Raw genomic sequence first — 27466 nt, 5'->3', positions numbered from 1 at the left:
GGACAGGCTCCAGCTCTCCTGCAAGCCTGAAAAAAATTGGGAAAATACCAAAAGCTGGTGAATAATTGAGTTTTTAAAATGCCACCTGAGATGAGATACTTTATGCTATACATTACTTTTTTTATAATGTAATTTTAACAAAGTATGTTAAACATTAATGAATAAAAAAATAAATAAATGAAACCCCAACAAGACAGATGAAATGAGAATAAAATCAAAGCACATGAAAAAGAAGGATGAAAATTAACAGAATAAAATGAAATTAAATTGAAGACAAATGCCGATATAATCTCAAACAACTGCAGTATTAAAATCTCATATGTCAGATTACCAATCTAAAGACTCCTTCAAGGCTTTTTTTTACCTTGATAATCAACAACCTCAGTTACCAACAGTACAATCACATCCAAGCTTCAATAGCCCCTTTCACACTGCGACCCGCTACCTTAGCGGGTCCAAATTGCACCTTCGACCCGCGTCGAGCAATGTGAACGCTTGGCGTGTCAGGGTGACCCGTGTCGCCTGAAGCCGAGTTCAGGGGCGTTGCCTAGTGGCAGAGCGTCACACGAAACACATAAAATGCTGGGCGTGTACAATGACGTAGGCACAAGCCATGCGTCGGAGGTAGGGTTAAATACACCTGTCTGCATCAAATTTTTCAAACCAACAATGGCGGGACACCTTGAGATATCGTTTATGGAATTGTATATGCAGTTCATGGAGATGTTACTTTACGGTGCGTGGGAAACCGCGCTCTCCCATCTTTCTCGCCAGCCCTTCCAGCAGAGGTCCATCTTTCACCGTCCCCGACATGTAGCGGAAAATAACGTCCTCTGCTCGGGGGCTGAGGAGCTCGCGGACCTCCTTGTCTCACCAGTTGGCCATATTAAAAAATGTCTCCAACTTGATGTAGACTAAAACAGAGTAAAACTTGTCCTCACCTGTCGCTGTTGTTCTGAATCAGCTGTCCATTCTGTCTTTTAAACTCCTCACGTCACGCCACGCCCACGTCCGACCCGCGTCGATTGCGTTCACACCAAACTCGGCTCGGCAAAAAGACTAGGGTCCGACGCGGGTCGAAAGGCGAGTCGAGTTGACGCGGCAGCCCGGGTCGGCAGTGTGAACACAACAGCGGACACCCTAAATTCGCGAATTAAACGCGGGTTATTCGGCAGTGTGAAAGGGGCTAGTGTTTTCATGTGGCAGAGATGCACCGATTGGGAATTTCTAGGCCTATACTGATGTTAAGGATAACAATTTGCTGGAGGTGTATAGGCTATACCAATTATTTTTGTCCTTTAATTTCCATTCAATGCCAGGGAAACAATGAAAAATTAATAACGTATTTGAATAAGCACGAATACTTTCGTATAAACGTATCTAAAAACATGTAGTATTACCTTTCACTTAAAAATCTTTGCCATAATGATAATAATAATAATAACTGTTTCAAGACTGTTTAAACCTTTAGTCAGTGCCATCTCAATGGGTGCTTAAATGGCCCATGACTTTTACATGACAACACAAATAGGCCATGCACAGATATTTCAGTCAGTCCTACGTCTCTGATTTTTGGAAACTTTGTACAGAGCACATTTGTATCTCTACAATATGTTGGCCTCACAGGAACCAGGCTGTAATATCTGAAGTGTGACAACAAGCTGTACTGCTTTTCTGAACCAGGGGTAGAAAAGTGCATAAATCACTGGGTTTAGAGTGGAGTTAAAATAGAACAAAAAAATAAAATAATATACATATGAGCCACTGAGCAAATCGTCCCCTGCAAGAGAGACACTGTAATATGGGATGAAACATATTAGAAACACAACTACAAGAACACCAAGAGTCCTGGCTGCTTTTAACTCAGATTTCCTTGTTGTTTGACTCACTGAAAGCTGCAGTGTGACAGCTGTAACGTGGGAGCGCATGGCCCGAGCCTGAGACACAGCCACCACAAATACTCTCATATACAGAACTAAAATGACTGTGACAGGAGCAAAAAATGTTGTAACAATGTCAACTGTTCCTGCAATGTAGTCAACAACAATCACACATTCTCCATGACAAGAATTATGCCTGCCAGGTTGAGTCAGGTCATCTTTTACACATAAAAGATTGTAGAGAACGGAGCAGAGCCAACACAGACACACACAGAGTTTAACTCTTCCCTCAGTCACTCTGGTTGGGTAATGCAGAGGGTCACAAATCGCCAGATAACGGTCAACTGATATGAGCACCATGTCTCCTACAGAGGCAGAAGTGATTATGAAGGTAAAATAGTTATACAGAGAACACATGAGGTCACCAAGAAACCAGCAGGCTGTGTTCAGGAGGATTTCTCCAGGCATCAACAGGGAACCAACAAGAAAGTCTGATACAGCCAGAGAGAGGAGGAGGATGTTAGTGGGTGTGTGGAGCCGCCTGGAAGGAGAGAAAAAAAGCACCAGTAAACATAAAAGCCATTATATTCCAATGTCAAAACAATAAAAATCAGCTTGAATGATATCTGATCTGAGTGCTAAACTGCTGCGATGACATATAATCCTCTGTTTCCTATGTTAAGTTAAAACCAAAGAGTCCACAGGTGCAACAGTCGACTTAGTACTAACTCAGATACAGCTAGTGTTTACATTTAAAGCTGCTCTAGAATAAATGACTGAATTAATTCATTTAAGAATTAAAAAAGGTCTATCTCTGCCTGAAGTGGGAGATTGAAACGATGACGAGCAGGTTGAGAACCACGGTGATCAGAGAAATGGAGGACAATATGATGTGAAGAAGCACATCTACGGTCCGAGGAGATGCGGGCTTCTTGCAGGAGGTGTTGTAGAGTTGTGGAAAGCAGAGGTCTGCTACCATTTGGCTCTCCATCTGAAGAGAGCTGCAGCTCTGGCTGCTTTCAGTAAAACCTAGTTATATGACAAGTGCATCTCACCTCCTTTTGCCCTCCCTTTTCTATCTCCCACCCTGACTGTCCACATCACACAAGTATCTATAGTTCCTACACTAACCTTTCAGTGCCTTGGTGTGGGTAAAGATTTCATTGTCACTTGTTAAATTAGTTTTTATTGACAGCAAGATTTTCCAAAATCATCCAGATGAGTTTTCATAAAAGTTGGCTGTGATGGAGAAAAGTCAATGTTGTGGTTGTTTTGCAAAAAATCCAGATGTTGATGTGGGCATTCCAGATTTGTAGGACATTTTTTTATAGGGCGAAAGGCAGGGTACCTGGACAAGCTGCTAGTCCATCACAGGGCCAACACGGACACAAACAACCGTGCACACTCACCCTCATTCCTACAATAAATTTAGAATCACCAATAAACCTGACATGCAGTTTTCCACCTTCAAGCTGTGAAGCAAGCAAGTGAAGATGTACCATAACCCTACGTTGCGTCGTTTTTATTTTTGAATGTAAGAAGCGCCACACATGACCACACTTTTGCTCAGCCGTTCTCATCCCATTAAACTAGCCGCCGTGTGCCTGTCTGAAGAAGGGGGCATTCATACAGCCGTAGTTCCTCTCACAGGCAGGAGAAGGCGTAAGTTAGTCCCTGCTAACCGGCGGGGAGCAGGTCCTGTAAATGGCTGAATAACTACCGTATGTCCTTTGTTGTAAAAGTAGCTGTTACCATGAAACTTGTACAGATTTGTGAAAGTATCAATACTTTATTAAAAGTATATTAAAACGGACACGTTTGGGATAATAGATATCGATACTTAAATATCAATCCGCACAACATTAGCTAACTGGCTCATAAATAAGACTATGCTCTCTATCATATAAGCAGAAATATGAATCTAATCCGATATGTCACTCATTTCATCACTTTAATCATAATACAGTTTTATTTTGAATAAACTGAAGAATATTGTTTTGCATGTACATATAGCCACTGTTTCTCTCTCCTATTCCCCCCATGTTACATTTCCTATTTGAAAATTTTAATGTTTCTGGTGACAACAGCATATTGTCCTTGTGGCCACATGACTTTCCTCTGGGTATTATGGCTTCTTACTACAGTTCAGATGAGGTTAATTCATGCTTCTAAAGTGACTTTAGGTGTGTATGTGAGTGTACATGCTTTATTATTCATTCATTATTTTTTGTTTCATCACATTCATCTGTGCATTAGCCCTGTGATGAATTCCCACAGCCTTTTAATAGATGACAACTGGGACAGGCTCCAGCTCTCTGAACAAAATCGGGGAAATACCAAAAGCTGGTGAATAATTGAGTTGTTAAAATGCCAACTGAGATGAGATACTTTACGCTATACATTACATTTTTATAATGTAATTTTAACAAAGTATGTTAAACAATAATTAATAAAAATAAATAAATGAAACCCCAAAAAGACAGATGAAATGAGAATAAAATCAAAACACATGAAAAAGGAGGATAAAAATTAGCAGAATAAAATGTAATTAAATTAAAGACAAATGCCGATATAATCTCAAACAACTGCAATATTAAAATGTCATATGTCAGATTACCAATCTAAAGACTCCTTCAAGGCTTTTTTTTACCTTGATAATCAACAACCTCAGTTACCAACAGTAAAATCACATCCAAGCTTCAATGTTTTCATGTGGCAGAGATGCAACGATTGTGAATTTCTAGGCCTATACTGATGTTAAGGATAATAATTTTCCGGAGGTGTATAGGCTATTAGCCTGACTACGTCATACTCACGATTCTAGTCAGAATGTGAGTCTGATACCGCTCAATAGAGATTTGGGTATGGGGCGTGTTTCAACCGAACCAGGAGAAAAAATGCCTCTTCGCTCAATTGGATAGACCTACAACCAATCAGAGCAACGTAGTATGTGACGTAGATTAAGCAACACACACTTGTTGTAGGAAGGACGGCAAAAACATCTTTTCTATCGATAAAAGCCTTTATTTCGTTCCTCTGTTCGTCTTTCAAAATGAATGCAATGTGGAGATCCTGTAGAACAGACTCGATGGCAGAATCTACACACCCTAGCTCTCCAGCGGCAGCCGTGTTCAGCTCTTTAGTGACGTAGTCGATAATGTCCCTGTTGATCATCTGTCCATCATCGTATAAAGCCCGTCCTGGCAATTTGATTGGTCCGACCAATTCTTGGTCGGGCATACTGATTTGAGCGCTTGGTTTGACTTCGTTTAAAACAAACATGGCTGCCGCTGGAGAGCTAGGGTGTGTAGATTCTGCCATCGAGTCTGTTCTACAGGATCTCCACATTGCATTCATTTTGAAAGACGAACAGAGGAACGCGATAAAGGCTTTTAGCGATAGAAAAGATGTGTTTGCCGTCTTTCCTACAACAAGTGTGTGTTGCTTAATCTACGTCACATACTACGTTGCTCTGATTGGTTGTAGGTCTATCCAATTGAGCGAAGAGGCATTTTTTCTCCTGGTTCGGTTGAAACACGCCCCATACTCAAATCTCTATTGAGCGGTATCAGACTCACATTCTGACTAGAATCGTGAGTATGACGTAGTCAGGCTAGAGCCAGACCGAACTTCCCGACCAAATCTTTTATGGGCGGGGCTAAGTTCGGCTGGCACCCAGGCTAATAGGCTATACCAATTATTTTTGTCCTTTATTTTCCCTTCAATGCCAGGGAAACAATGAAAAATGAATAAAATATTTGAATAAGCACAAATACTTTTATATAGAATTAAAAACATAAAAACATTTAGTATTAAATTTCACTTAAAAATCTTTGCCATAATGGTAATAACAATATTAATGATAGTAGTACTAATAACTGTTTCAAGACTGTTTAAACCTTTAGTCAGTGCAATCTCAATGCGTGCTTATATGGACTATAACTTTTACATGACAACACAAATAGGCCATGCACAGATATTTCAGTCAGTCCTACGTCTCTGATTTTTGAAAACTTTTTACAGAGCACATTTGTATCTCTACAATATGTTGGCCTCACAGGAACCAGGCTGTAATATCTGAAGTGTGACAACAAGCTGTACTGCTTTTCTGAACCAGGGGTAGAAAAGTGCATAAATCACTGGGTTTAGAGTGGAGTTAAAATAGAAAAGGAAGAGAACATAGAATGCATATGAGCCACTGAGCAAATCGTCCCCTGCAAGAGAGACACTGTAATATGGGATGAAACATATTAGAAACACAACTACAAGAACACCAAGAGTCCGGGCTGCTTTTAACTCAGATTTCTTTGTCGTTTGACTCACTAAAAGCTGCAGTGTGACAGCTGTAACGTGGGAGCGCATGGCCCGAGCCTGAGACACAGCCACCACAAATACTCTCATATAAAGAACTACAATGACAATAACCGGAACAATAAAACTTACAACAAGGTCAATAGTTCCTGCGATGTTGCCAATGGTAATAAGACATTCTCCATAGCAGGAATTATGTCTGCCTGGTATTTTAAATTCATCTATTGAAAGAAGACTGCCATAGAAAACGGAGCAGAGCCAACACAGACACACACAGAGTTTAACTCTTCCCTCAGTCACTCTGGTTGGGTAATGCAGAGGGTCACAAATTGCCACATAACGGTCAACTGATATGAGCACCATGTCTCCTACAGAGGCAGAAGTGATGATGAAGGACATGGAATTGTACAAAGAACACACAATGTCACCAAGAAACCAGCAGGCTGTGTTTCGAAGTATTTCTACAGGCATCAGCAGGAGACCCATGAGAAAATCTGAGACAGCCAGAGAGAGGAGGATGATGTTAGTGGGTGTGTGGAGCTGCCTGGAAAGAGACAGAAAAGCATCATCAAACCAACAAATCTTCCCATTGGAAAGGCAAAATTATGAAAATTCGTTTGAATTATTAGTGATCTGCCACATCTGCAGGTATCACCTTGTCAAGTACAGAATAATAAACTGCTCATAACACATCCTGTTATCTTTCTAATGTTAGGGTAAAATATTTTAAAGTCTAGTGTTCACATGTGCAACAGTTCATTCATTATAAACTCATTTATAGTTCATGCTTGAATCTACGGTGGCTTTGAAATCATTAGATTTGATACAATAACAAAAGAAGTCAATATCTGCCTGAAGTGGGAGACTGAAATGATAACAAGAAGGTTGAGAGTCACAGTGAGCACAGAGATGAAGGACGGCAGAATGTGAAGCAGGACAACTTCCGTCCAAGGAGGTGCAGGCTTCCTGCAGGAGGTGTTGAAGAGTTGTGGAAAGCAGAGTTCTGCTCCATCCTGAATCTCCATCTTCAGAGAATAAAGAGAGCTGCAGCTGTGGCTGCTGTTGGACCAAAAATCAGTCATATAACTGCTACTTCTCATCTTCTAACTCCTCCCCTCCTCTCGTTGTCTCCGACAGACTGATGTTTCATCTCGCATCATCAAGTGGCTCCTGCCATTGGTCATAACAAACAACAAAGATGTTGTTGGGGGATCGGGAGGTAGGATTCTGAACCTTAAGGATTTGCATGGGTTGTGACAAGAAGCTATCGCACAACCTGTTGGTTCTGGTTCTGATCCCAGGGAGCCAACTCCCAGATTTCAGGAGTGCAAAGAGATGATTGGACAGGTCAGAAAGATCACAGAGGGAGACGCTGATCATAGCTTTTACAACCTCTACTTTTTTATGAAGCTGACATTGTGCATTTTTTAAACCAGGCTGTCATATCGTCTGTCAGAGTGCTCACCGAGTACCTCTAAAAGATATAATTTTGTATTGGTGACGTACACTTTCCTAAGGCCCGTTGGTAAGAGCTGTGGTGTAGCTGACCCATGGTGAAGAGGTGTAGACTGCACACATAAATACAGAGAAGCATTACTCACTGTCACGATTGTTGTAATAGTTGCCTTTTCTGCCTGATTGCAGTTCAAACCGCCCAGACAGTTTTTTTCCTGGCTTTCACCTCTGTCATCATCACTTTGATTGTATACTCTGAGAAGTTCCTCTTCTTTGCAGCAGGGTTCGTCATTGTTAACTGGACCATAATTGACACGAAGGCTGTATTACAGGCATTTACATAGTCATGTATTGGAGGAACCGATGTTGGGTTACTGACTCAGTAACACATTTATTGAGATTTGTAAAGTAAAGGTGTTCAGAATCAGACTTGTACAGTTTATACATCAAGCTAATTCTTGGTAAATGTACTAAATGTACTCCACAGGTGCAACAGTTGACTTAGGTGTGTTGAAGCAGGGAAACATCTAAAACCTTCAGAACAGTGGCCCGGATGTGGACATCCCTGGCTCAAACCTGACAAAAGCCTGTCTCGTACATCTCAATAAAACCTCAGAAAATTTTGTCAAATTGTCAAAAGAAAAAAAAAAAAGGGACATAAAATGTCACCTTTAAAGGATAAGACCGGTTTTTTGACATTGGGCCCTTGATTTCACATTATAACATGATGTTCTACTCACCCCTGCTTGTTGTTGGTCATTTGGAGCTGTTCCGAAGATATTCGCGAGGCGTCTGGCTGCTCTCTTGAGATATTCGGCCATGAAACGGTTTCCTATGGGCAAGCTTAAACAGGCACAAACTATGCTGTTTATAATTTATTAATTACTGTACACTAGCACTGATAACGTGGAGGTGCGTCGCTTGCTTAAAAAAATCCGGGTTACTAATTTTGAATTTTAGCCGAATGAATAAATAGGCAGCAGGTCTGTGGGCTGTCTGTGGCAGGAGCACGATGAGGACGTCAGTAACACCCACTTTACGACAAAAAAAATCAAAATTACAGTAACCCGGATTTTTTTAAGTAAGCGACGCACCTCCACGTTATCAGTGCTAGTGTAGAGTAATTAATAAATTATAAACAGCATAGTTTGTGCCTGTATAAGCTTGCCCATAGGAAACCGTTTCATGGCCGAATATCTCAAGAGAGCAGCCAGACGCCTCTCAAATATCTTCGGAACAGCTCCAAATGTTCAACAACAAGCAGGGGTGAGTAGAACATCATGCTATAATGTGAAATCAAGGGCCCAATGTCAAAAAACCGGTCTTATCCTTTAAAGAAATACTATGTAACTTCTCAAAAAGCCCATTATGGAGCTCCCTCTACAGGTTTGGAGGTAATGTACGGTTACGACACTGTCAAAATCAGTTGAAAATAGTTTTCCCCAGTTATAACAAACTAGTGAGTGCTTCCCTCTATCACACCCATTCACACACTTTGACATGTAGTCTGGAGGAAGGTAGGAGTCAAATAACTGATTTTGCCGACATTTCGGCAGCAGATCCTCCATCCATCCATCCATCCATCCATCCATCCATTCATCATCTTCCGCTGCTCCGGGGATCGGGTCGCGGGGGAAGCAGCTTGAGCAGAGAGACCCAGACGTCCCTGTCCCTGGCCACTTCCTCCAGCTCTTCTGGGGGGACCCCGAGGCGTTCCTAGGCCAGCCGAGAGACATAGTCTCTCCAACGTGTCCTGGGTCTTCCCCGGAGCCCAGACACCCTGCGGAGGAAACTAATTTCGGCCGCTTGTATTCGCGATCTCATTCTTTTGGTCACTACCCACAGCTCGTGACCATAGGTGAGGGTAGGAACATAGATTGACCGGTAAATCGAGAGCTTTGCCTTCTGGCTAAGCTCCTTCTTCCCCACGACGGGCCGGTGCAGAGCCCGCATCACTGCAGTCGCCGCACCGATCCGCCTGTCAATCTCCTGCTCCCTTCGTCCCTCATTCGTGAACAAGACCCCGAGATACTTGAACTCCTCCACTTGGGGAAGGATCTCATTCCCGACCCGGAGAGGGCATTCCACCCTTTTCCGGCTGAGGACCATAGTCTCAGATTTGGAGGTGCTGATTCTCATCCCAGCCGCTTCACACTCGGCTGCGAACTGCTCCAGTGAGAGCTGAAGGTAACGGCCCGACGACGCCAACAGAACCGCATCATCCGCAAAAAGCAGAGACCCGATTCTGAGGTCGCCAAAACGGACCCCCTCAACGCCCTGGCTGCGCCTAGAAATTCTGTCCATAAAAATTATGAACAGAATCGGTGACAAAGGGCAGCCCTGACGGAGTCCAACCCTCACAGGAAACATGTCTGACTTACTGCCGGCAATGCGGACCAAACTCTGACACCGGTCATACAGAGACTGTATAATACAGTGACGGCATTAATGCCTTTCTGGTATTTATAACTAAACTATTTGACAAAAAAGACAACAATAGTTGTTTGTTGTTTTTTTGTGTGTGGGGGTATGCCTCCTGTGTCCACAGAGCTAAGAATTAAGAGATGCTGCTGTCCCATACAAATTGTGAGGTGATACGTAGGGCTGGGCGATTTTGAGAAAAACAATAATCTCGATTAGTGTTTGCTGTATCTCGATATACGATATATATCTCGATATCTATGCAGGAAAAAATAATATAAAAAAAAAAAAAAATCGCACCAAATTCAGCAAAGTTTTTTTTTATTGAAGTGCAAACAGGTAGGCAGCCAAGTGCCTAGAGGTAGGTACTAGTAACAAAGTGCTTGTGCACCATTTTTAACATTATCAAACCAAGGAAGAAATATATTGCCTTATTGTAATTATAAACATAAAATCTGAGGGTAGACAGTTATATAGTGGAGCGCAGTGTTTCCCACAGATGTGAAGGCAATGTGTGGTGGATTGAAGCAGCAAACATTCAGTGTAAGAGTGTTAAAAAACTACTTTATTTGATTCACAGCTGCTAGTGTTTTGACCTCGACAACCCAACTACATTTTTTTTTTTTTTTTTTTACGACAAACTTGCGACTAGTTAACTTTATAAAGAAGGCGTAATCGCGTGTTTGCTATGGGACGGGACGGGACGGGATGGGACAACATTGTATTCAAAATATAAAATATTTTTACAGGACTTTTTAATGTGTGATTTTATAAAGGTGCACGTGATACCAACCTTTCGTGAATTTCTCCAGCCGTCTTTCGGTTGAGCCAGAGCTATAGAGCTAATCTAACGCGACGCTGAGCTAGCAAGCTTCCAGGGAAGCACGGAGGGGAGGGGCTGTGTGTGTGTGTAGGCTATGCGAGAGAGACGCGAGGGACAGAGAGAGACGCGAGGGACAGAGAGAGACGCGAGGGACAGAGAGACGCGAGGGACAGAGAGAGACGGAGGCAGAGCAGGGAAAGGAAATGCATGCAGCTTAACGAATACGAGTATTTTTTTTAAATAGCGTTAAAAAAATAATAATAACGAAACGCCATATGTGGCAGCCGGTGTTGAATCTGTGGCGCACCGCCACAATTAGTATATGTGTGGGAAACACTGGGAGCGGACAGCTCCACAGCACAGAAGGAAAATCAGAGTGGCGAAATCTTGTTCATTTAGGTTCTACAGCATTAACTCGAGAAATTCGATATGTCAAAATCTTTCTCGATTTCATAAAACATCTCGAGAAATCGTAAAACTCGATTAATCGCCCAGTCCTAGTGATACGGTGATCAAAATGCACTCAGGTTGAAGCTATAGAGCATAATTTGTTCTGTCGCAGAAGAGATGTGGGATACATATTTCATTTCAACATTAGATACATCTACTGAGCAACTTCTGGCAAGCTTCAGGTGACACTGGTTTGGAAAACTACTCTGTGGATGTTTGAAAAAAAATATGCAGTTGACTAAACAACTGTAAGCAATTAGCATGAACTAAATGAACTGCAAGTGTAGCTGTGCGAAGAAGTTTAAATATATTGGGATTTTGTTTACCAGTGATGGCAAGTTGGGGTGAGAGATGGAGAGACGGATAGGGGCTTCATCAGCAGTAATGAGGGCACTACACCCCTCCTTTGAGGCACTCAGAGCAGAGTCACTGCCCATCGCATCAAAAAGAGTCAGCTGAGTTGGTTTGGGCATCTGGTTGGGATGCCTCCTGGTTGTTTCCTTTTGGATGTTTTCTGGTACGTCCAACTGGGAGGAGGCCCCATGGAAGACCTAGAACTTGCTGGATAGATTATATACTGAATATATATTCATCCATTCTGGCCTGGGGATGTTTTGGGATCCCCCAGAATGAGCTGGAGAGTGTTGCCTGGGAGAAGGATGTTGTGGTTTCCCTCCTGGACCTGTTGCCTCAGAGACCCAACCTCGGACAAGCAGAAGATAATGGATGGATGGACATTCTTACATTGATGGATGCATCAAAGGCAAAGTGGGTTGGTGCTTGCAAGTCCAAAATCAAACCGTTAACCTTCCGATTGTCAGATATTTGCTCTTCTTTCTGATCTACAGCCCCCCCTCCAACAGGGTGAAAAGGGAGAAATGGGGTCCATTTCAGCTAGGTAAAAGAGGGAAAGTTTAATTGGATTGTCAATGATCTGATTAGTATATGGAACCACAGAGGAGAAAGAGGGTGCATTTACAAAGTGAGTGCAGGATGTAAACAGTCACGTGGGTAAGTCATTATAGTATGCTGCAAAATAGAAATTTAAATTCGTCAGCCAAATTTATTGGAACCTGCAAATCTGTTATAAACAGGAAAACAATTCCACACAAGAGAAAATTAGCAATGAAACCCATTTCTTGGAACCTACAGGCAGACTGCAACCAATTGTTGACTAACACTTGATCAGCACCTCACTCCATCTAGGGATAGGCCCTAAATTAAAAGAAAGAAAGGAGGAAATCGGTGCATGTTTGGAGTTTGCAAAGTGCACGGCAGTCACCAACTGTATATGTACTTTTTCCACCAGCAACTGCTGCATCAGGACAAGGTCGGGGGTTTTGTCTAAAGTTGTCATGACATGTTCAGGAAGACTGAGGTGTCCAGCGCTTCATCTTATCCCAGCCACCTCCAGAACCCTACAGTGAGATGAGGAGGAAGGAAAGGCTGCTGGTTGTGTGCTCCACTTTTCTCAGTGCTGGACTGCCGGACTGCATCCTCAACAACCTCCACTGGTGTTGCAGCATCATAAGGATGTGCTGCAGCAAGGGCCGGATCCATGGGGACCACAGTACCACAGAGTCTGAGACTGTGGCCTTTGATAGTTCTGAGGAAGGCAACAGAACCACCAGAAACAGTCAAGAGGTTCCTGAATGTATAAAGTATGCTTGGATTGAGCTAGTTTGATCACTTGTACTTATCCAGAATTTTAGCCTCCAGCCAGTGGATGTTGACACCAAAAAGCAAAATCATATCTCCCCCACACAGCTATGACTGTAAAAGCTCACACTTTGGAGATTTAAAACTTCATTTCAAGTGAATGATAGGGCAATATTAAACACAAATTTTGATATCTTGATTTTTCTTTGGCTGAATGATGATATTTTCTCTATATTTTATTTCCCTGTAAATGAATAAGAAAAAGACAGATCTCGCAGGTCCTGTTGCTGGACCACATGCCAGTTGTCAGTGGGAAGTGAGGCTTTCTCTCACATCTGAATACATTTTTGACAGTACTTCTCTTGCAAAGTAAAACTGCACGTTATGGCACTTCTGTAAATGGTAGAACAGATTTGTCGTGCTCGAACCTTTGATTTCAGCCTTCTTTACAGAAAACATTACTCTGCTGCTCGCTTTTTTTAATCAGAACCATCTCCAAATCACGAACCCATTATCCTTATATTTACTTACCAGCTCCTCCTCAATAACTTGCCTAACTTTTTTCCCACATTTTGTGTTCATATTTTAAAAGAATAATGCATTTTCTCTGTCTCGATGCTGCTAGATTTGTTAACTGACTGACTGGAAGTCTCTGTAGAGGCATCAGTCCGCAGGTTCTCTACAGCATGTTGGCCTCACAGGAGCCAGGCTGCAGTATCTGCAGAGTGATGGTGAGTTTAAGGGCCTTTCTGAACCAGGGGTAAAACAGGGCATAGATCACAGGATTGAAACATGAGTTACAATAAAACAGAAAAAAAAAAAAAGATGCGTATGAAGTACTGGTTAAATTAACCTCAACCAACGAGTAACAATAAAATGGGCAGAAACATATTAGATAGATAACGACAAGAACACCAAGAGTCCTGGCTGCTTTCAGCTCAGATTTCCTTGGTGTTAAAGTCAGTGAATGCTGGAAGCTGACATCTGTAGTGTGAGAGCGCATGGCACGAGCCTGGGACACAGCCACCACAAATACTCTCATATACAGAGCTATGATGACAGTGACTGGAATTATAAAGTTCAAAATGAGATCAACAGTTCCTATAACATAGTTAATGACAAGTGTACACTCTCCAAAACAGGTATTACTCCTACCTGGTTGAATTAGATCATCCTTTGTATAGAATATGGCAAAGGCAGCATACCAAAGCCAACAGAGACACACACTGCATTTAACCTTTGTCTCAGTGATTCTGGTGGGATAATGCAGAGGGTCACAGATAGCAACATATCGGTCAATTGATATGAGAATAATGTTACCGGTTGAAGCAGAGACGATAAAAGTGACCAGAAGCACGTACATAGAACAACCAATATCCCCAAGTAACCAACAGCTAGTTCTTCTTAAGATTTCTAAGGGCATTAATAGGAGACCAACTAGAAAGTCTGAGACAGCCAGAGAGAGGAGGAGGATGTTAGTCGGTGTGTGGAGCTTCCTAGAAGGAGATAGAAAAAATACAATTACTTGATAATAATTTAATAAGTTTCACTGAGATATCATATCAATATCAGTGTTCACATTTATAAAGATGAAACACAAAGATTTGCTGAGAAGTTGGTCTGTACCTGAAGTGGGAGATGGAAATGATGACGAGCAGGTTGAGAGCCACAGTGACCAGGGAGATGGAGAACAGCACGATGTTCAGGAGCACAGCTTCAGACCAGTGAAGTGTTGGCTTCCTGCACGAGCTGTTAAGGAGTTGTGGAAAGCAGAGATCAGCTCCATCCCTGGTCTCCATCACAGGGCAGCTGCAGTTCTCAGATCAAACAGCTAATTTATCATTTTTCTATCATCCCTCCCCACTTCTTCTTTGGTCTCTGTAGAACATAGGTATCACTCCTCCTTCACTCCACATAACTTCTACTTCTTTTTACTTTCCAACAATCTTTTTTCATCTTCCACCTATTCAGTGAACTTACAACATTTCTCCACTTTTCCTCTGGAAGTTTTAAAGAATAATTCCATATATATTGCTGCCATTGTGGGAAGTTACACCGCTGTCGTAAAAACAGTCTCCATACATGCATATCTTTACACATCAATCTGTTGTCAGAGGCTCAGAGAATACAAATACAGACGGCTCCAAATAGGCAAAGAGACACGGTCGGGTCATGTAGCAGCAATTAACAGGAGAAAGTCTGGATATTTTTTATATACTTCAATATATGTGACAAACAAACATGTCCACACAAAGATAATACAAAAAATTCAATATTCTAATGTATCTGTAATACCATTTACTTTTTCTGACTTAGGTTTCTTTAGGATTTGGATGTGGCATATATATGAAGTCAATACATGTGCAATGTAATGCACATTGAATACATTACAGTGCCCTGTTTTACAAATTAAGAGAGAACTATTTGAAATGCTGCAAAATTCAAAGGTTTTTGAGAGAAATTACTAGAACTGACCAAAAATTTGTACATGACAAGAACTTATCTCCATGTTTGTCTGAAACAGAGCTTAGATGCTAACTGAGGTTTTATCTGTGTTAAAACTTATGGTTCAGCTTCTGATAAATAAGGCAAATGAACACGCTACTGTTGTAATGTTTTTTATTTCCCTTTAGTCAGGAACACTTCTGTTCGTACATGCTGTCCCACACGGCCTTGCAGTGACTAGTTTTCTTGGGGTGACTCTTGCCAGTAAAACAGGAGAAGGCATGTGCTGTGGACATAGCAGGAGTTAGTTTAGTTGTTAACAACTACGAGCATATAACAGACATGTTTTTTTCTCACATATTGTTTGAATGAATATAAGTTGAAAATGACAAGATTTCAAGCTCCTTTCACTGGCTTACACTTAGTGCTGGGCGGTATACCGTTTCACATCGAATACCGGTTTATAATTTCGTTATGATATGAATTTTTAATATACCGCCATACTGCTGTCAGTTGGTTTCCGTGCATTCTATGCGCCCAGAGAGTTCCCATACACAGTGGTCATCGTTGTTTACATTCCACCAAGGGCGGCACCTGTAACGGCGTGTGACGTCATCCATGACGCCGTTGCCAGGATACAGACCCAGCATCCTGAGGTATTCATTGCAATCACAGGAGATTTCAACCACGTCTCTCTATCCTCCTGCCTGACTGGCTTTGTACAGTATGTGGACTGTCCAACACGTGGAGAAAAGACATTAGATCTGTTCTATGCTAACGTGAAGGAGGCTTACAGGGCAGTGTCTCTTCCACCACTGGGTAGATCTGATCACAGCATGGTCTATCTACAACCCACATACAGACCGTGTGTACAAAGACTTCCTGTTACTACCAGATCTTTCAGGAAGTGGTCACCACAGGCGAGTGATGCATTGAGAGACTGCTTTGATGTCACAGACTGGGCTGTACTGCTGGAGGAAGAAGAAATGGACATTGACATGGTCAGGAGGGTCAGCACCATCACAGACTACATTAACTTCTGTAGGGACACTGTGATTCCAGTGAGGACTGTAAGGCGCTATCCAAATAACAAACCGTGGATCACCAGTGACATCAAAGACCTCCTGAACCTGAAAAAGAGGGCGTTCCAGAATGGGGATAGAGAAAGGCGGAGGAGTGTACAACAGGAGCTTAAAAAGACATTACGTTGAGCTAAGGTGGAGTACAAGAAAAAGGTGGAGAGACAGATGGAGAACAATAACACCAAGGAGGTGTGGAGGGGCATGAGGACCATCACTGGATACAGACTGAAGAACTCTCAGTCTGTAGAAGGTGATGTGGACAGAGCCAACACTTTCAACCATTATTACAACAGGTTTGACAGTGTGGCTTTTTTCACCTCTGGTGCTGCTCCCTCCACCCCCACCACTACAGCTGCTTCCTCTATACTGCTTCCACTGCCCTGCTGTACCTCCACCTCTGCAGCAACTTCCACCGCCTGGTCTCCTGAGCCAAGCTACACCTCCATCTGTGCGGCAGCTCCCACCGCCTGGCCTCATCAGCCCAGCTGCATCTCCACCTCTGCGGCAGCTTCCACAGCCTGGCCTCCTCGGTCCATCTGCTCCTCCACCTCTGCAGCAACTCCCACCACTAGCCCTCCTCTGTCCAGCTGCACCCCCACCCCCATCTCTATGGTTGATAGCAACATCACTCATGTCACCATCCCTCTGCTACAACCTCTGTGTCTAACTATAGAGGAGGTTGGAGCTGAGCTCAGGAGACTTAAGCCAGGGATGGCTTCAAGCCCAGATGGAGTCTGTCCAAGGCTTCTGAGGGACTGTGCTGGTCAACTAGCAGTCCCTCTTCAGAGGCTCTTCAATATGAGCATTCAGATGGAAAAAGTCCCGGTGCTGTGGAAAACTTCTTGTCTCATACCAGTGCCCAAATTAGGGCAACCGGTGGAGCTGAATGACTACAGACCGGTGGCTCTGACATCTCATATCATGAAGACCTTGGAGAGACTTCTTGTTCGTCGCATGAGATTGCAGGTTGCTGAGGCTCTTGACCCCCTCCAGTTTGCCTACCAGAAACACATAGGAGTGGAAGACACCATTCTGTACATGTTGCATCTGGCATATGCTTATCTGGATGTGCCTGGTTCATATGTGAGAGTCATGTTCTTTGACTTCTCCAGTACCTTCAACACCATACGGCCTCCCATACTGAAAGACAAGCTGCTCGGTATGGGTGTGGCCCCCTCCCTGACATCATGGATTATAGACTATTTGTCTGCCAGACCACAGTAGGTCAGGATTGGGAAATGTGTTTCTGGAACACTGGAATGCAGTACTGGGGCTCCACAGGGTACTGTTTTGGCTCCTTTTATTTTCACCCTGTACATCAGACTTCAGCTACAACTCAGAGTCCTGCCACATTCAGAAGTATTCTGATGATGCGGCTGTTGTGGCATGTGTGCGCAGTGGACAGGAGAAGGAGGACAGGGACCTTGTGGAGGCCTTTACTGACTGGACCAAAAATAACTGTTTGCTCCTGAACACCACCAAAACCAAAGAGCTGGTGGTGGACTTCAGGAGATCTAAAACCCCATACCAGTCAGTCTGCATTGATGGAGGGGAGATATAGACTGTTCAGACATGCAAATACCTGGGGGTGGTGCTGGATAATAAACTGGAGTGGTCTGCCAACATAGACGCAGTGTACAGGAGGGGCCAAAGCCGTCTCTTTTTCCTGAGACGGCTCAGGTCCTTAATGTCTGCAGTGATATGATGAGTATGTTTTATCACACTATCATTGAGAGTGCACTGTTCTATGCTGCTGTCTGCTGGGGGAGTTGCACTACAGACAAAAACTGTAGGCGCCAGGACAAACTGGTGAAAATGGCTGGTTCTGTTGTAGGCAGAAGGCTGGACCCTCTCGGTGCTGTGGTGGAGCAACAGATGAGGAGGAAGTTAGATTCTGTGATGGAGAATAATAAACATCCTCTCCAAAGCATCCTGAAAGCATCTCAAATTGATTGATTGATTTTTATTAATTTATTTGTTTATTTTGCCTTTTAGTCATTTATTATTATTTAGTTAGTAGTAGTATTATTATTGTTGTTTTATTTTTGTTAATTCAATCATTGTAAATATTTAAAAAACATGTTGAGCTACTTGACGAATTAGAATTTCCCCCATTGGGGGATAAATATAGTATTTTTCTATTTCTATTCTATTGTATACCGGTGTATTTGATTACACAACGGGGGGAACGCTGCGTCGCGCGACATTGTTCGAGACGGACCCCTTTTCAGTGTTGCGCTTCTAAACACGCATGTTTACTGTCTATGGGTGCAAGGTGGTAATAAGCACTTGCGTTACACGAAGGTGAAGGTGGATAGGATAGACATGCAAAGTTCCGAAATCGAAGCTGCAGAACTAGTAGAACATGCTGACACAGAAGAACTTGTGCCAAAAAAAAAGAGGCGTGTCTGTAGTTTGGAAGTTTTTGGGTTTCAAAAAATCTGATGTCGACCAAAAAACCATTTTATGCAAGTGTTGTCGGGCTACAGTTGTCGCTGGAGGTGGCAACACGAGCAATTTGCTCCATCACCTTATTAGCCGTAAGCATGTCTTAGAATATCAAGAATGCATGAAGTTATGGTCAGCACCCGCCATATCAGCAGGTAACACGGGGAAAGCAAAAGAAAAGTCGAGCCAAATGTCACTTCAAGATGCGTTTGCTAGAGGGACTGCCTACGACCTCATATTGATGCAAAAATATAATTATTGCAAGTTGCACTACTTTTTTGTATTGATTTTTATAAAAGATGTTTGAAATTTGCACAGTAAAAGTTCTGTATTTTGACTGCAATTGTGTTTGCATTCCGATTCCTCACTTCATTAGAATCATGAATGGCACTTCTTTGTAAACAGCATCATTTTGTGGGGCGTTATTCTATGACGGTAAAATAGACCATACTAAGTTAATCTATTGCAGTAATTCTGTTCTCAATCTGTACAATGCTGTGAACACCTAATTATGCATAAGAAAAAAAATACCGTGATAAACTGTGAAAAAATACCGTGATATGTATTTTTGGTCATACCGTCCAGCACTACTTACACTGATACATTAAATGCATTATTAGGACATGTGTTGTAAAGCAGTAGTGTGGGTTACAAAATGTTGCAAAAAGTTATGAATAAAAGAATGTAATCATTTAAAGTTGCATAGTTGCTTACTTTGTGTTATTACGGCGGCCGTGGCTCAGTGGTAAGAGTCGGTCGGCGGTTTTATTCCCACTCTTGCCACTTAAAAAGATTGGTGAAACTGACAGATGGAGGGGTGTCAGTCCACCTGCTTGTCAAGGCCTAGGTGCAAAAAATGAGCAAACCACCGTACCCCCATGCTCCTCGGGCGCTGTGAATAGCTGCCCACCGCTCCAGGTTGGCATCTGTCGCTATGACTGTGTGACCCTGTGCATGTATGTGTCAACAGGTGCCAACCTGGATGGTTAAAAGCGGAGGACAAATTTCGTGTATTTGTATTTATCCATGACCAATAAATCTAATCTTAATCTTAAAATTTGAATAGTCCACGTAGCTTCTTTCAATTAGTCGTTACTCTGAATATGACTTAATTTGGGTAAGGAAATCAGAAAATGTTGTTTTACATGCCAGTGTTTTATCCATATAGTTCTTTTTCAGGTCTGTCTTGAAGTGCTGTGCGCATGTAAACCTGCCGACACTTTTTCTTTTACACCCATAACTGAACATATTGTTTACCTTTCGCTCTGGTTAGGTGAGTTTACCAGTACTGCAGTAAAATGGACAAAGAATTGGAAAAGCTCATGTGTTCTCATATGAAAACCTGCATGCTTAATTCAACATAATATAGTGAAGGCATTAATGCCTTTCTGGTAATTATAACTATGATGCTAAGATGCTGCTGTCCCATACAAATTTTGAGGTGATACGGTGATCAAAATGCACTCAGGTTGAAGCTATAGAGCATAATTTGTTCTGTCGCAGAAGAGATGTGGGATACATATTTCATTTCAACATTAGAAACATCTACTGAGCAACTTCTGGCAAGCTTCAGGTGACACTGGTTTGGAAAACTACTCTGTGGATGTTTGAAAAAAAATATGCAGTTGGCTAAACGACTATAAGCAATTAGCATGAACTAAATGAACTGCAAGTGTAGCTGTGCGAAGAAGTTTAAATATATTGGGATTTTGTTTACCAGTGATGGCAAGTTGGGGTGAGAGATGGAGAGATGGATAGGGGCTTCATCAGCAGTAATGAGGGCACTACGCCCCTCCTTTGAGGTACTCAGAGCAGAGTCACTGCCCATCGCATCAAAAAGAGTCAGCTGAGTTGGTTTGGGCATCTGGTTGGGATGCCTCCTGGTTGTTTCCTTTTGGATGTTTTCTGGTTTGTCCAACTGGGAGGAGGCCCCATGGAAGACCTAGAACTTGCTGGATAGATTATATACTGTATATTTATTCATCCATTCTGGCCTGGGGATGTTTTGGGATCCCCCAGAATGAGCTGGAGAGTGTTGCCTGGGAGAAGGATGTTGTGGTTTCCCTCCTGAACCTGTTGCCTCAGAGACCCAACCTCGGACAAGCAGAAGATAATGGATGGATGGACATTCTTACATTGATGGATGCATCAAAGGCAAAGTGGGTTGGTGCTTGCAAGTCCAAAATCAAACCGTTAACCTTCCGATTGTCAGATATTTGCTCTTCTTTCTGATCTACAGCCCCCCCTCCAACAGGGTTTATAAGATAAATGGGGTCCATTTCAGCTAGGTAAAAGACGGAAAGTTTAATTGGACTGTCAATGATCTGATTAGTATATGGAACCACAGAGGAGAAAGAGGGTGCATTTACAAAGTGAGTGCAGGATGTAAACAGTCACGTGGGTAAGTCATTATAGTATGCTGCAAAATAGAAATTTAAATTCGTCAGCCAAATTTTTTGGAACCTGCAAATCTGTTATAAACAGGAAAACAATTCCACACAAGAGAAAATTAGCAATGAAACCCATTTCTTGGAATCTACAGGCAGACTGCAACCAATTGTTGACTAACACTTGATCAGCACCTCACTCCATCTAGGGATAGGCCCTAAATTAAAAGAAAGAAAGGAGGAAATCGGTGCATGTTTGGAGTTTGCAAAGTGCACGGCAGTCACCAACTGTATATGTACTTTTTCCACCAGCAACTGCTGCATCAGGACAAGCTCGGGGGTTTTGTCTAAAGTTGTCAATGACATGTTCAGGAAGACAGAGGTGTCCAGCGCTTCATCTATCCCAGCCACTTCCAGAATCCTACAGTGAGATGAGGAGGAAGGAAAGGCTCCTGGTTGTGTGCCCCACTTTTCTCAGTGCTGGACTGCTGGACTGCATCCTCAACAACCTCCACTGGTGTTGCAGCATCACGAGGAGGTGCTGCAGCAAGGGCCGGATCCATGGGGACCACAGTATTCTCAAAACTGCAGGACACAACAGCACAGCAGGTCATAGGTTCGATATGATTCCATCTTACTGAAAATCAGCAGATGTTTCAGTTTGTACATCTGCCAGACTCTCCACCACAGCATCAGCTCTGACACCAGTCAATGGGATCCATGCAGAATACTAGTAGAGTCTGAGTCTGTGGCTTTTGATAGTTCTGAGGAAGGCAACAGAACCACCAGTAACAGTCAAGAGGTCCCTGAATGTATAAAGTATGCTTGGACTGAGCTACTTTGATCACTTGTACTTATCCAGGATTTTAGCCTCCAGCCAGCGGATGTTGACACCAAAATACAAAATCATATCTCCCCCACACAGCTATGACTTTAAAAGCTCACAGTTTGGAGATTTAAAACTTCATTTCAAGTGAATGATAGGGCAATATTCAACACAAATCTTGATATCTTGATTTTTCTTTGGCTAAAAGATGATATACGGTATAGATCTCTATATTTTATCCATCCATCCATCCATCATCTTCCGCTTGTCTGGGGATCGGGTCACGGGGGCAGCAGCTTAAGCAGAGAAACCCAGACATCCCTGTCCCCAGCCACTTCCTCCAGCTCTTCTGGGGGGACCCCGAGGCGTTCCCAGGCCAGCCGAGAGACATAGTCTCTCCAACGTGTCCTGGGTCTTCCCCGGGGCCTCCTCCCAGTGGGACAGGCCCGGAACACCTCACCGGGGAGGCGTCCAGGAGGCATCCTAACCAGATGCCACCTCATCTGACTACTCTCGATGCGGAGGAGCAGCGGTTCTACTCCGAGCCCCTCCCGGATGACCGAGCTTCTCACCCTATCTCCAAGGGAGAGCCCAGACACCCTGGGGAGGAAACTCATTTCGGCCGCTTGTATTCGCAATCTCGTTCTTTCGGTCACAACCCACAGCTCGTGACCATAGGTGAGGGTAGGAACATAGATTGACCGGGAAATCGAGAGCTTCGCCTTCTGGCTCAGCTCCTTTTTCTTTTTTTTTTCCTTTTTTTTCCCCCTTGTCCTGTTCAGCATTATGGCAGCAGAATTGTAATCTGAATACCGTTTATGCTAAACACATTTGCTATGCCAAGGGAAGCTTTATGAATGTAAAGCTCCCCTTGATGTCCACCAACTCCTCATTTTTATTTATTTATTTTTGATACAATATTTAACATGATATGATAATAGTGCCGAACCGGACCGGGGGACAGAGAGGGAAAGCGAAGAAGAGAAAAAAGGAAAGAAAAAAGGAACAGAAACATGAAGAGAGAAAAATAAAAAACAATGAAAAATCAGCAGCTGCTACACCTGTAAAACAAAACTGAAGACGATTCACGGCTTTTGTGGGGAATCCAGCCTTAGAAGCACCAGGAGCACCTTTAAGCAGAGAACAAACACACAAACAAACAAACAAAAAACAAAAAAAACACAAGCAGCAGCAATCTCATATAATACACATGTGACCTTAAACCACAGGACAGCACAACAACTGCTTAGTGAGCATGCTACTGGGCTAATGAATGTGTGTGTGTGTGTGTGTGTGTGTGTGTGTGTGTGTGTGTGTGTGTGTGTGAGTGTGAGTGTGTGAGAGAGTGTGTGTGTGTGAGTGTGTGTGTGTGTGTGTGTGTGTGTGTGTGCGTGAGTGTGAGAGCATGAACATGCAATACACATAGATGGTCCCACATAATAACCATGCTTAAATATCAGTGTATAGTGGCACAATCCCCCCCCCCCCCCAGCAATCAGAAGCAGGCCGAGAGGGCCCTCAGACCCAGGCCACCAACAGCCCCCAAGGAGCACAGAACCCGGGAAGCCCACCATAGGGACGACCACGCATCCCCCCAGAAGACAGCAGAGGAAGCCCCTGGACAGAGCCTCCACAAGCATAGGGCAGAGGCCCCCCAGTGACCAGAGGTGGCAGCCTACCAGCCCCGCCAGGCCCCCACCACCTAGACACGGGTCGTGCACCGAAACCGGTCCCCGCGAGCCCAAGCGCCACCCAACCCCCTGGCAGAGGCCCCGCTCAACACCCGAGAGGGCCAGGCGCCCCAGACAGCCAACCGCAGTGGCCCAGCGCACGCCCCAGTGCCCCTGGGCAAGTGCTCCGGGAGTCAAGACGTACCCACAGATGGGTGAGGCCGCGAGCAGCGGGGAGAGGCAATGCCCACCCCCCATCAGGAACAGCACAAGCAGGCCAGAAGACAGCAAAACCCAGACCCAGACCCAGTCACCCCATAAATCACATAAGAAAAAATAAATAAATAAACACATACATCAGCTCAGCTCCTTTTTCACCACGACGGGCCAGTCAGATGCCCGCATCACTGCAGACGCCGCACCAATCCGCCTGTCAATCTCCTGCTCCATTCGTCCCACACTCCTGAACAAGACCCCGAGATACTTGAACTCCTCCACTTGGGGAAGGATCTCATTCCCGACCCGGAGAGAGCATTCCACCCTTTTCCTCGAGAGGGGTTGGACTCTCTATATTTTATTTCCCTGTAAATGAATAAGAAAAAGACAGATCTCGCAGGTCCTGTTGCTGGACCACATGCCAGTTGTCAGTGGGAAGTGAGGCTTTCTCTCACATCTGAATACATTTTTGACAGTACTTCTCTTGCAAAGTAAAACTGCACGTTATGGCACTTCTGTAAATGGTAGAACAGATTTGTCGTGCTCGAACCTTTGATTTCAGCCTTCTTTACAGAAAACATTTCTCTGCTGCTCATATGCTTTTTTTAATCTGAACAATCTCGAAATTACCAACCCATTATCCTTATTTTTACACGCCAGCTCCTCTTCAATAACTTGCCTCCTGTCTGTGTTGCTGCAATACTAGTGAGCGGTGGGGAAGGGGTCGGTTGGGCTCCAACTCGGAGAGAGATGTGCATCTGCAAAGTTCTGTGATAGTCAGGGAGAGGAAAAATGGGCAAACTCGAGGCCTTCTGAGTATAATTATTCTAAGGCAGCATGAACTCTATCAATGTAAACGATTTTATAAAATTCTATTGATATAATTTAAAAACTCAAGATTTCCTGACTTAAAGTAGCTTAAAAGCTGGATAGAATTGCAGTTTTTTCTTATATCTTATAATGCTGCAACTCTAAAAATATTTTGCTCCCCACATTTTGTGTTCATATTTTAAAAGAATAATGCATTTTCTCTTTCTTGATACTGCTAGATTTGTTATTTGACTGACTGGAAGTCTCTGTAGAGGCATCAGTCCGCAGGTTCTCTACAGTATGTTGGCCTCACAGGAGCCAGGCAGCAGTATCTGCAGAGTGATGGTGAGTTTAAGGGCCTTTCTGAACCAGGGGTAAAACAGGGCATAGATCAAAGGATTAAGAAAGGAGTTGCAATATGACAGAAAAAAAAAAAATGCATATGAAGTACTGGACACATTATACTCAACAAGAGAGTAACAATAAAATGGGCAGAAACACGCTAGATATACAACGATAAGAACACCAAGAGTCCTGGCTGCTTTCAGCTCAGATTTCCTTGGTGTTAAAGTCAGTGAATGCTGGAAGCTGACATCTGTAGTGTGAGAGCGCATGGCACGAGCCTGGGACACAGCCACCACAAATACTCTCATATACAGAGCTATGATGACAGTGACTGAAATGATAAAGTTCAAAACAAGATCAACAGCCCCTACAACATAGTTAATGACATGTGTACACTCTCCGAAACAGGAATTACTCCTACCTGGTTGAATTAGATCATCCTTTGTATAGAATATGGCAAAGGCAGCATACCAAAGCCAACAGAGACACACATTGCATTTAATCTTTGTCTCAGTGATTCTGGTGGGATAATGCAGAGGGTCACAGATAGCAACATATCGGTCAATTGATATGAGAATAATGTTACCGGTTGAAGCAGAGACGATAAAAGTGACCAGAAGCACGTACATAGAACAACCAATATCCCCAAGTAACCAACAGCTAGTTCTTCTTAAGATTTCTAAGGGCATTAATAGGAGACCAACTAGAAAGTCTGAGACAGCCAGAGAGAGGAGGAGGATGTTAGTCGGTGTGTGGAGCTTCCTAGAAGGAGATAGAAAAAATACAATTACTTATTAATAATTTCATAAGTTTCACTGAGAGATCATATCAATATCAGTGTTCACATTTATAAAGATGAAACACAAAGATTTGCCGAGAAGTTGGTCTGTACCTGAAGTGGGAGATGGAAATGATGACGAGCAGGTTGAGAGCCACAGTGACCAGGGAGATGGAGAACAGCACGATGTTCAGGAGCACAGCTTCAGACCAGTGAAGTGTTGGCTTCCTGCACGAGCTGTTAAGGAGTTGTGGAAAGCAGAGATCAGCTCCATCCCTGGTCTCCATCACAGGGCAGCTGCAGTTCTCCGATCAATACAATGCACAGCTAATTTATCATTTTTCTATCATCCCACCCCACTTCTTCTGTGGTCTCTGTAGAACATAGGTATCACTCCTCCTTCACTCCACATAACTTCTACTTCTTTTTACTTTCCAACAATCTTTTTTAATCTTCCACCTATTCAGTGAATTTACAACATTTCTCCATTTTTCCTCTGGAAGTTTTCAAATATAATTCCATACAAATCCCTACAGTTGTTGGTGATAAGGCAACTGTCATGAAAAACCTCCTACTTAACCCTATATGTGAATAGATTTAATTTATGTTTAGATGCTGACAAAAACACAGACAGAACCTTCAAATATGCCAAGACACACGGTCGGGTCATGAAACAGGAGTAAAACTGCATATTTTTATGAGCTTTACTATATGTGACAAATACACATGCTCACACAAAGATAAGACAAAACAAAAACATGTTCTAGTGTTTCTGTAATACAAACGTTTTCTGACTAACTGAGGTTTTATCATTGTTAAAACTTATGGTTCAGCTTCTGATAAATAAGACAAATGAACACACTACTGTTGTATCTTTGTTTATTTCCCTTCAGCCAGGAAAACTTCCATTCATGCTGTCCTGCACGACATGGCAGTGACAAGTTTTCTTTGGGTGACTCTTGCTAGTAAAACAGGAAAAGGCATCTGTTGTGGACATAGCAGGAGATGGTTAAGTGGTTAACTACTATGAGTATGGCTGAAACCATCAATTATTATTATTATATTATAACATGTGCTTTATAAAATAAGGAGTTTGTGCCATTGAATGTCTGTCTGTGCCATATGCAAGAAGAAAGAGAGTAAAGTGGGTTTTAAAACTTTTGTTATGAACGTATCATGGGCCCCTCTGAGCACCTATGGGTTCCTGTCAGTAAGAAACCAATGTTTTGATTCAAACCTTTTTCATACCAAGGTTGAAGTTCAAGGCCCAATGGAAAGCTGCTGACACCTGTTGGTTCCTTTGTTTGAAATCATGCATTCAGGCTTGATTATATAATTGACGACTCGATTCCCGGCAACATTCTACTGCAAATTTACATTTTCCTCAAGATATTATCATAGTGTAGAGAATCAAAGTTTTTTGTTTTCATTAGTCTTTCAGAACAGAACAACTTCTCCAA

General features: G+C 43.0%; 4 protein-coding genes across 4 annotated transcripts; all 4 read right to left on the bottom strand.

Annotated features, from left to right (window-relative positions):
• Window positions 1-1604: 1604 nt before the first annotated feature.
• Window positions 1605-2871, bottom strand: LOC142396238 (trace amine-associated receptor 13c-like). Its single transcript, XM_075478791.1, has 2 exons — window positions 2699-2871; window positions 1605-2421 (listed from the first exon to the last, which is right to left on the bottom strand). Exons 1-2 carry the CDS (start codon window positions 2869-2871, stop codon window positions 1605-1607), a joined length of 990 nt encoding a protein of 329 aa, XP_075334906.1.
• A 3047-nt stretch (window positions 2872-5918) lies between these two features.
• LOC142396237 (trace amine-associated receptor 13c-like) lies at window positions 5919-7216 on the bottom strand. Its single transcript, XM_075478790.1, has 2 exons — window positions 7044-7216; window positions 5919-6735 (listed from the first exon to the last, which is right to left on the bottom strand). Exons 1-2 carry the CDS (start codon window positions 7214-7216, stop codon window positions 5919-5921), a joined length of 990 nt encoding a protein of 329 aa, XP_075334905.1.
• A 6462-nt stretch (window positions 7217-13678) lies between these two features.
• LOC142396236 (trace amine-associated receptor 13c-like) lies at window positions 13679-14798 on the bottom strand. The gene is made up of 2 exons (XM_075478789.1): window positions 14626-14798; window positions 13679-14495 (listed from the first exon to the last, which is right to left on the bottom strand). Exons 1-2 carry the CDS (start codon window positions 14796-14798, stop codon window positions 13679-13681), a joined length of 990 nt encoding a protein of 329 aa, XP_075334904.1.
• Window positions 14799-25176: 10378 nt separating this feature from the next.
• On the bottom strand, window positions 25177-26293 carry LOC142396235 (trace amine-associated receptor 13c-like). Its single transcript, XM_075478788.1, has 2 exons — window positions 26121-26293; window positions 25177-25990 (listed from the first exon to the last, which is right to left on the bottom strand). The coding sequence occupies exons 1-2, from the start codon at window positions 26291-26293 to the stop codon at window positions 25177-25179; spliced, it is 987 nt and encodes a 328-aa protein (XP_075334903.1).
• Window positions 26294-27466: the final 1173 nt, after the last annotated feature.

This window comes from Odontesthes bonariensis, chromosome 12 (genome assembly GCF_027942865.1).
Source record: "Odontesthes bonariensis isolate fOdoBon6 chromosome 12, fOdoBon6.hap1, whole genome shotgun sequence".
NCBI lineage: Eukaryota > Metazoa > Chordata > Actinopteri > Atheriniformes > Atherinopsidae > Odontesthes > Odontesthes bonariensis.
The sequence above is the reverse complement of the archived record's forward strand: the minus strand, read 5'-3'. Positions and strand labels throughout refer to the sequence as shown.

Bases quoted from the DNA above. Each gene is read 5' to 3' on its own strand.
- LOC142396238 (XM_075478791.1), bottom strand. From the start codon at position 2,871: ATGGAGAGCCAAATGGTAGCAGACCTCTGCTTTCCACAACTCTACAAC. The intron at 2,422-2,698 runs GCAGAGATAGAC...CTCTCCTTCCAG, and splicing joins GTTTCAATCTCCCACTTCAG to GCGGCTCCACACACCCACTA.
- LOC142396237 (XM_075478790.1), bottom strand. From the start codon at position 7,216: ATGGAGATTCAGGATGGAGCAGAACTCTGCTTTCCACAACTCTTCAAC. The intron at 6,736-7,043 runs GCAGATATTGAC...GTCTCTTTCCAG, and splicing joins ATTTCAGTCTCCCACTTCAG to GCAGCTCCACACACCCACTA.
- LOC142396236 (XM_075478789.1), bottom strand. From the start codon at position 14,798: ATGGAGACCAGGGATGGAGCTGATCTCTGCTTTCCACAACTCCTTAAC. The intron at 14,496-14,625 runs GTACAGACCAAC...ATCTCCTTCTAG, and splicing joins ATTTCCATCTCCCACTTCAG to GAAGCTCCACACACCGACTA.
- LOC142396235 (XM_075478788.1), bottom strand. From the start codon at position 26,293: ATGGAGACCAGGGATGGAGCTGATCTCTGCTTTCCACAACTCCTTAAC. The intron at 25,991-26,120 runs GTACAGACCAAC...ATCTCCTTCTAG, and splicing joins ATTTCCATCTCCCACTTCAG to GAAGCTCCACACACCGACTA.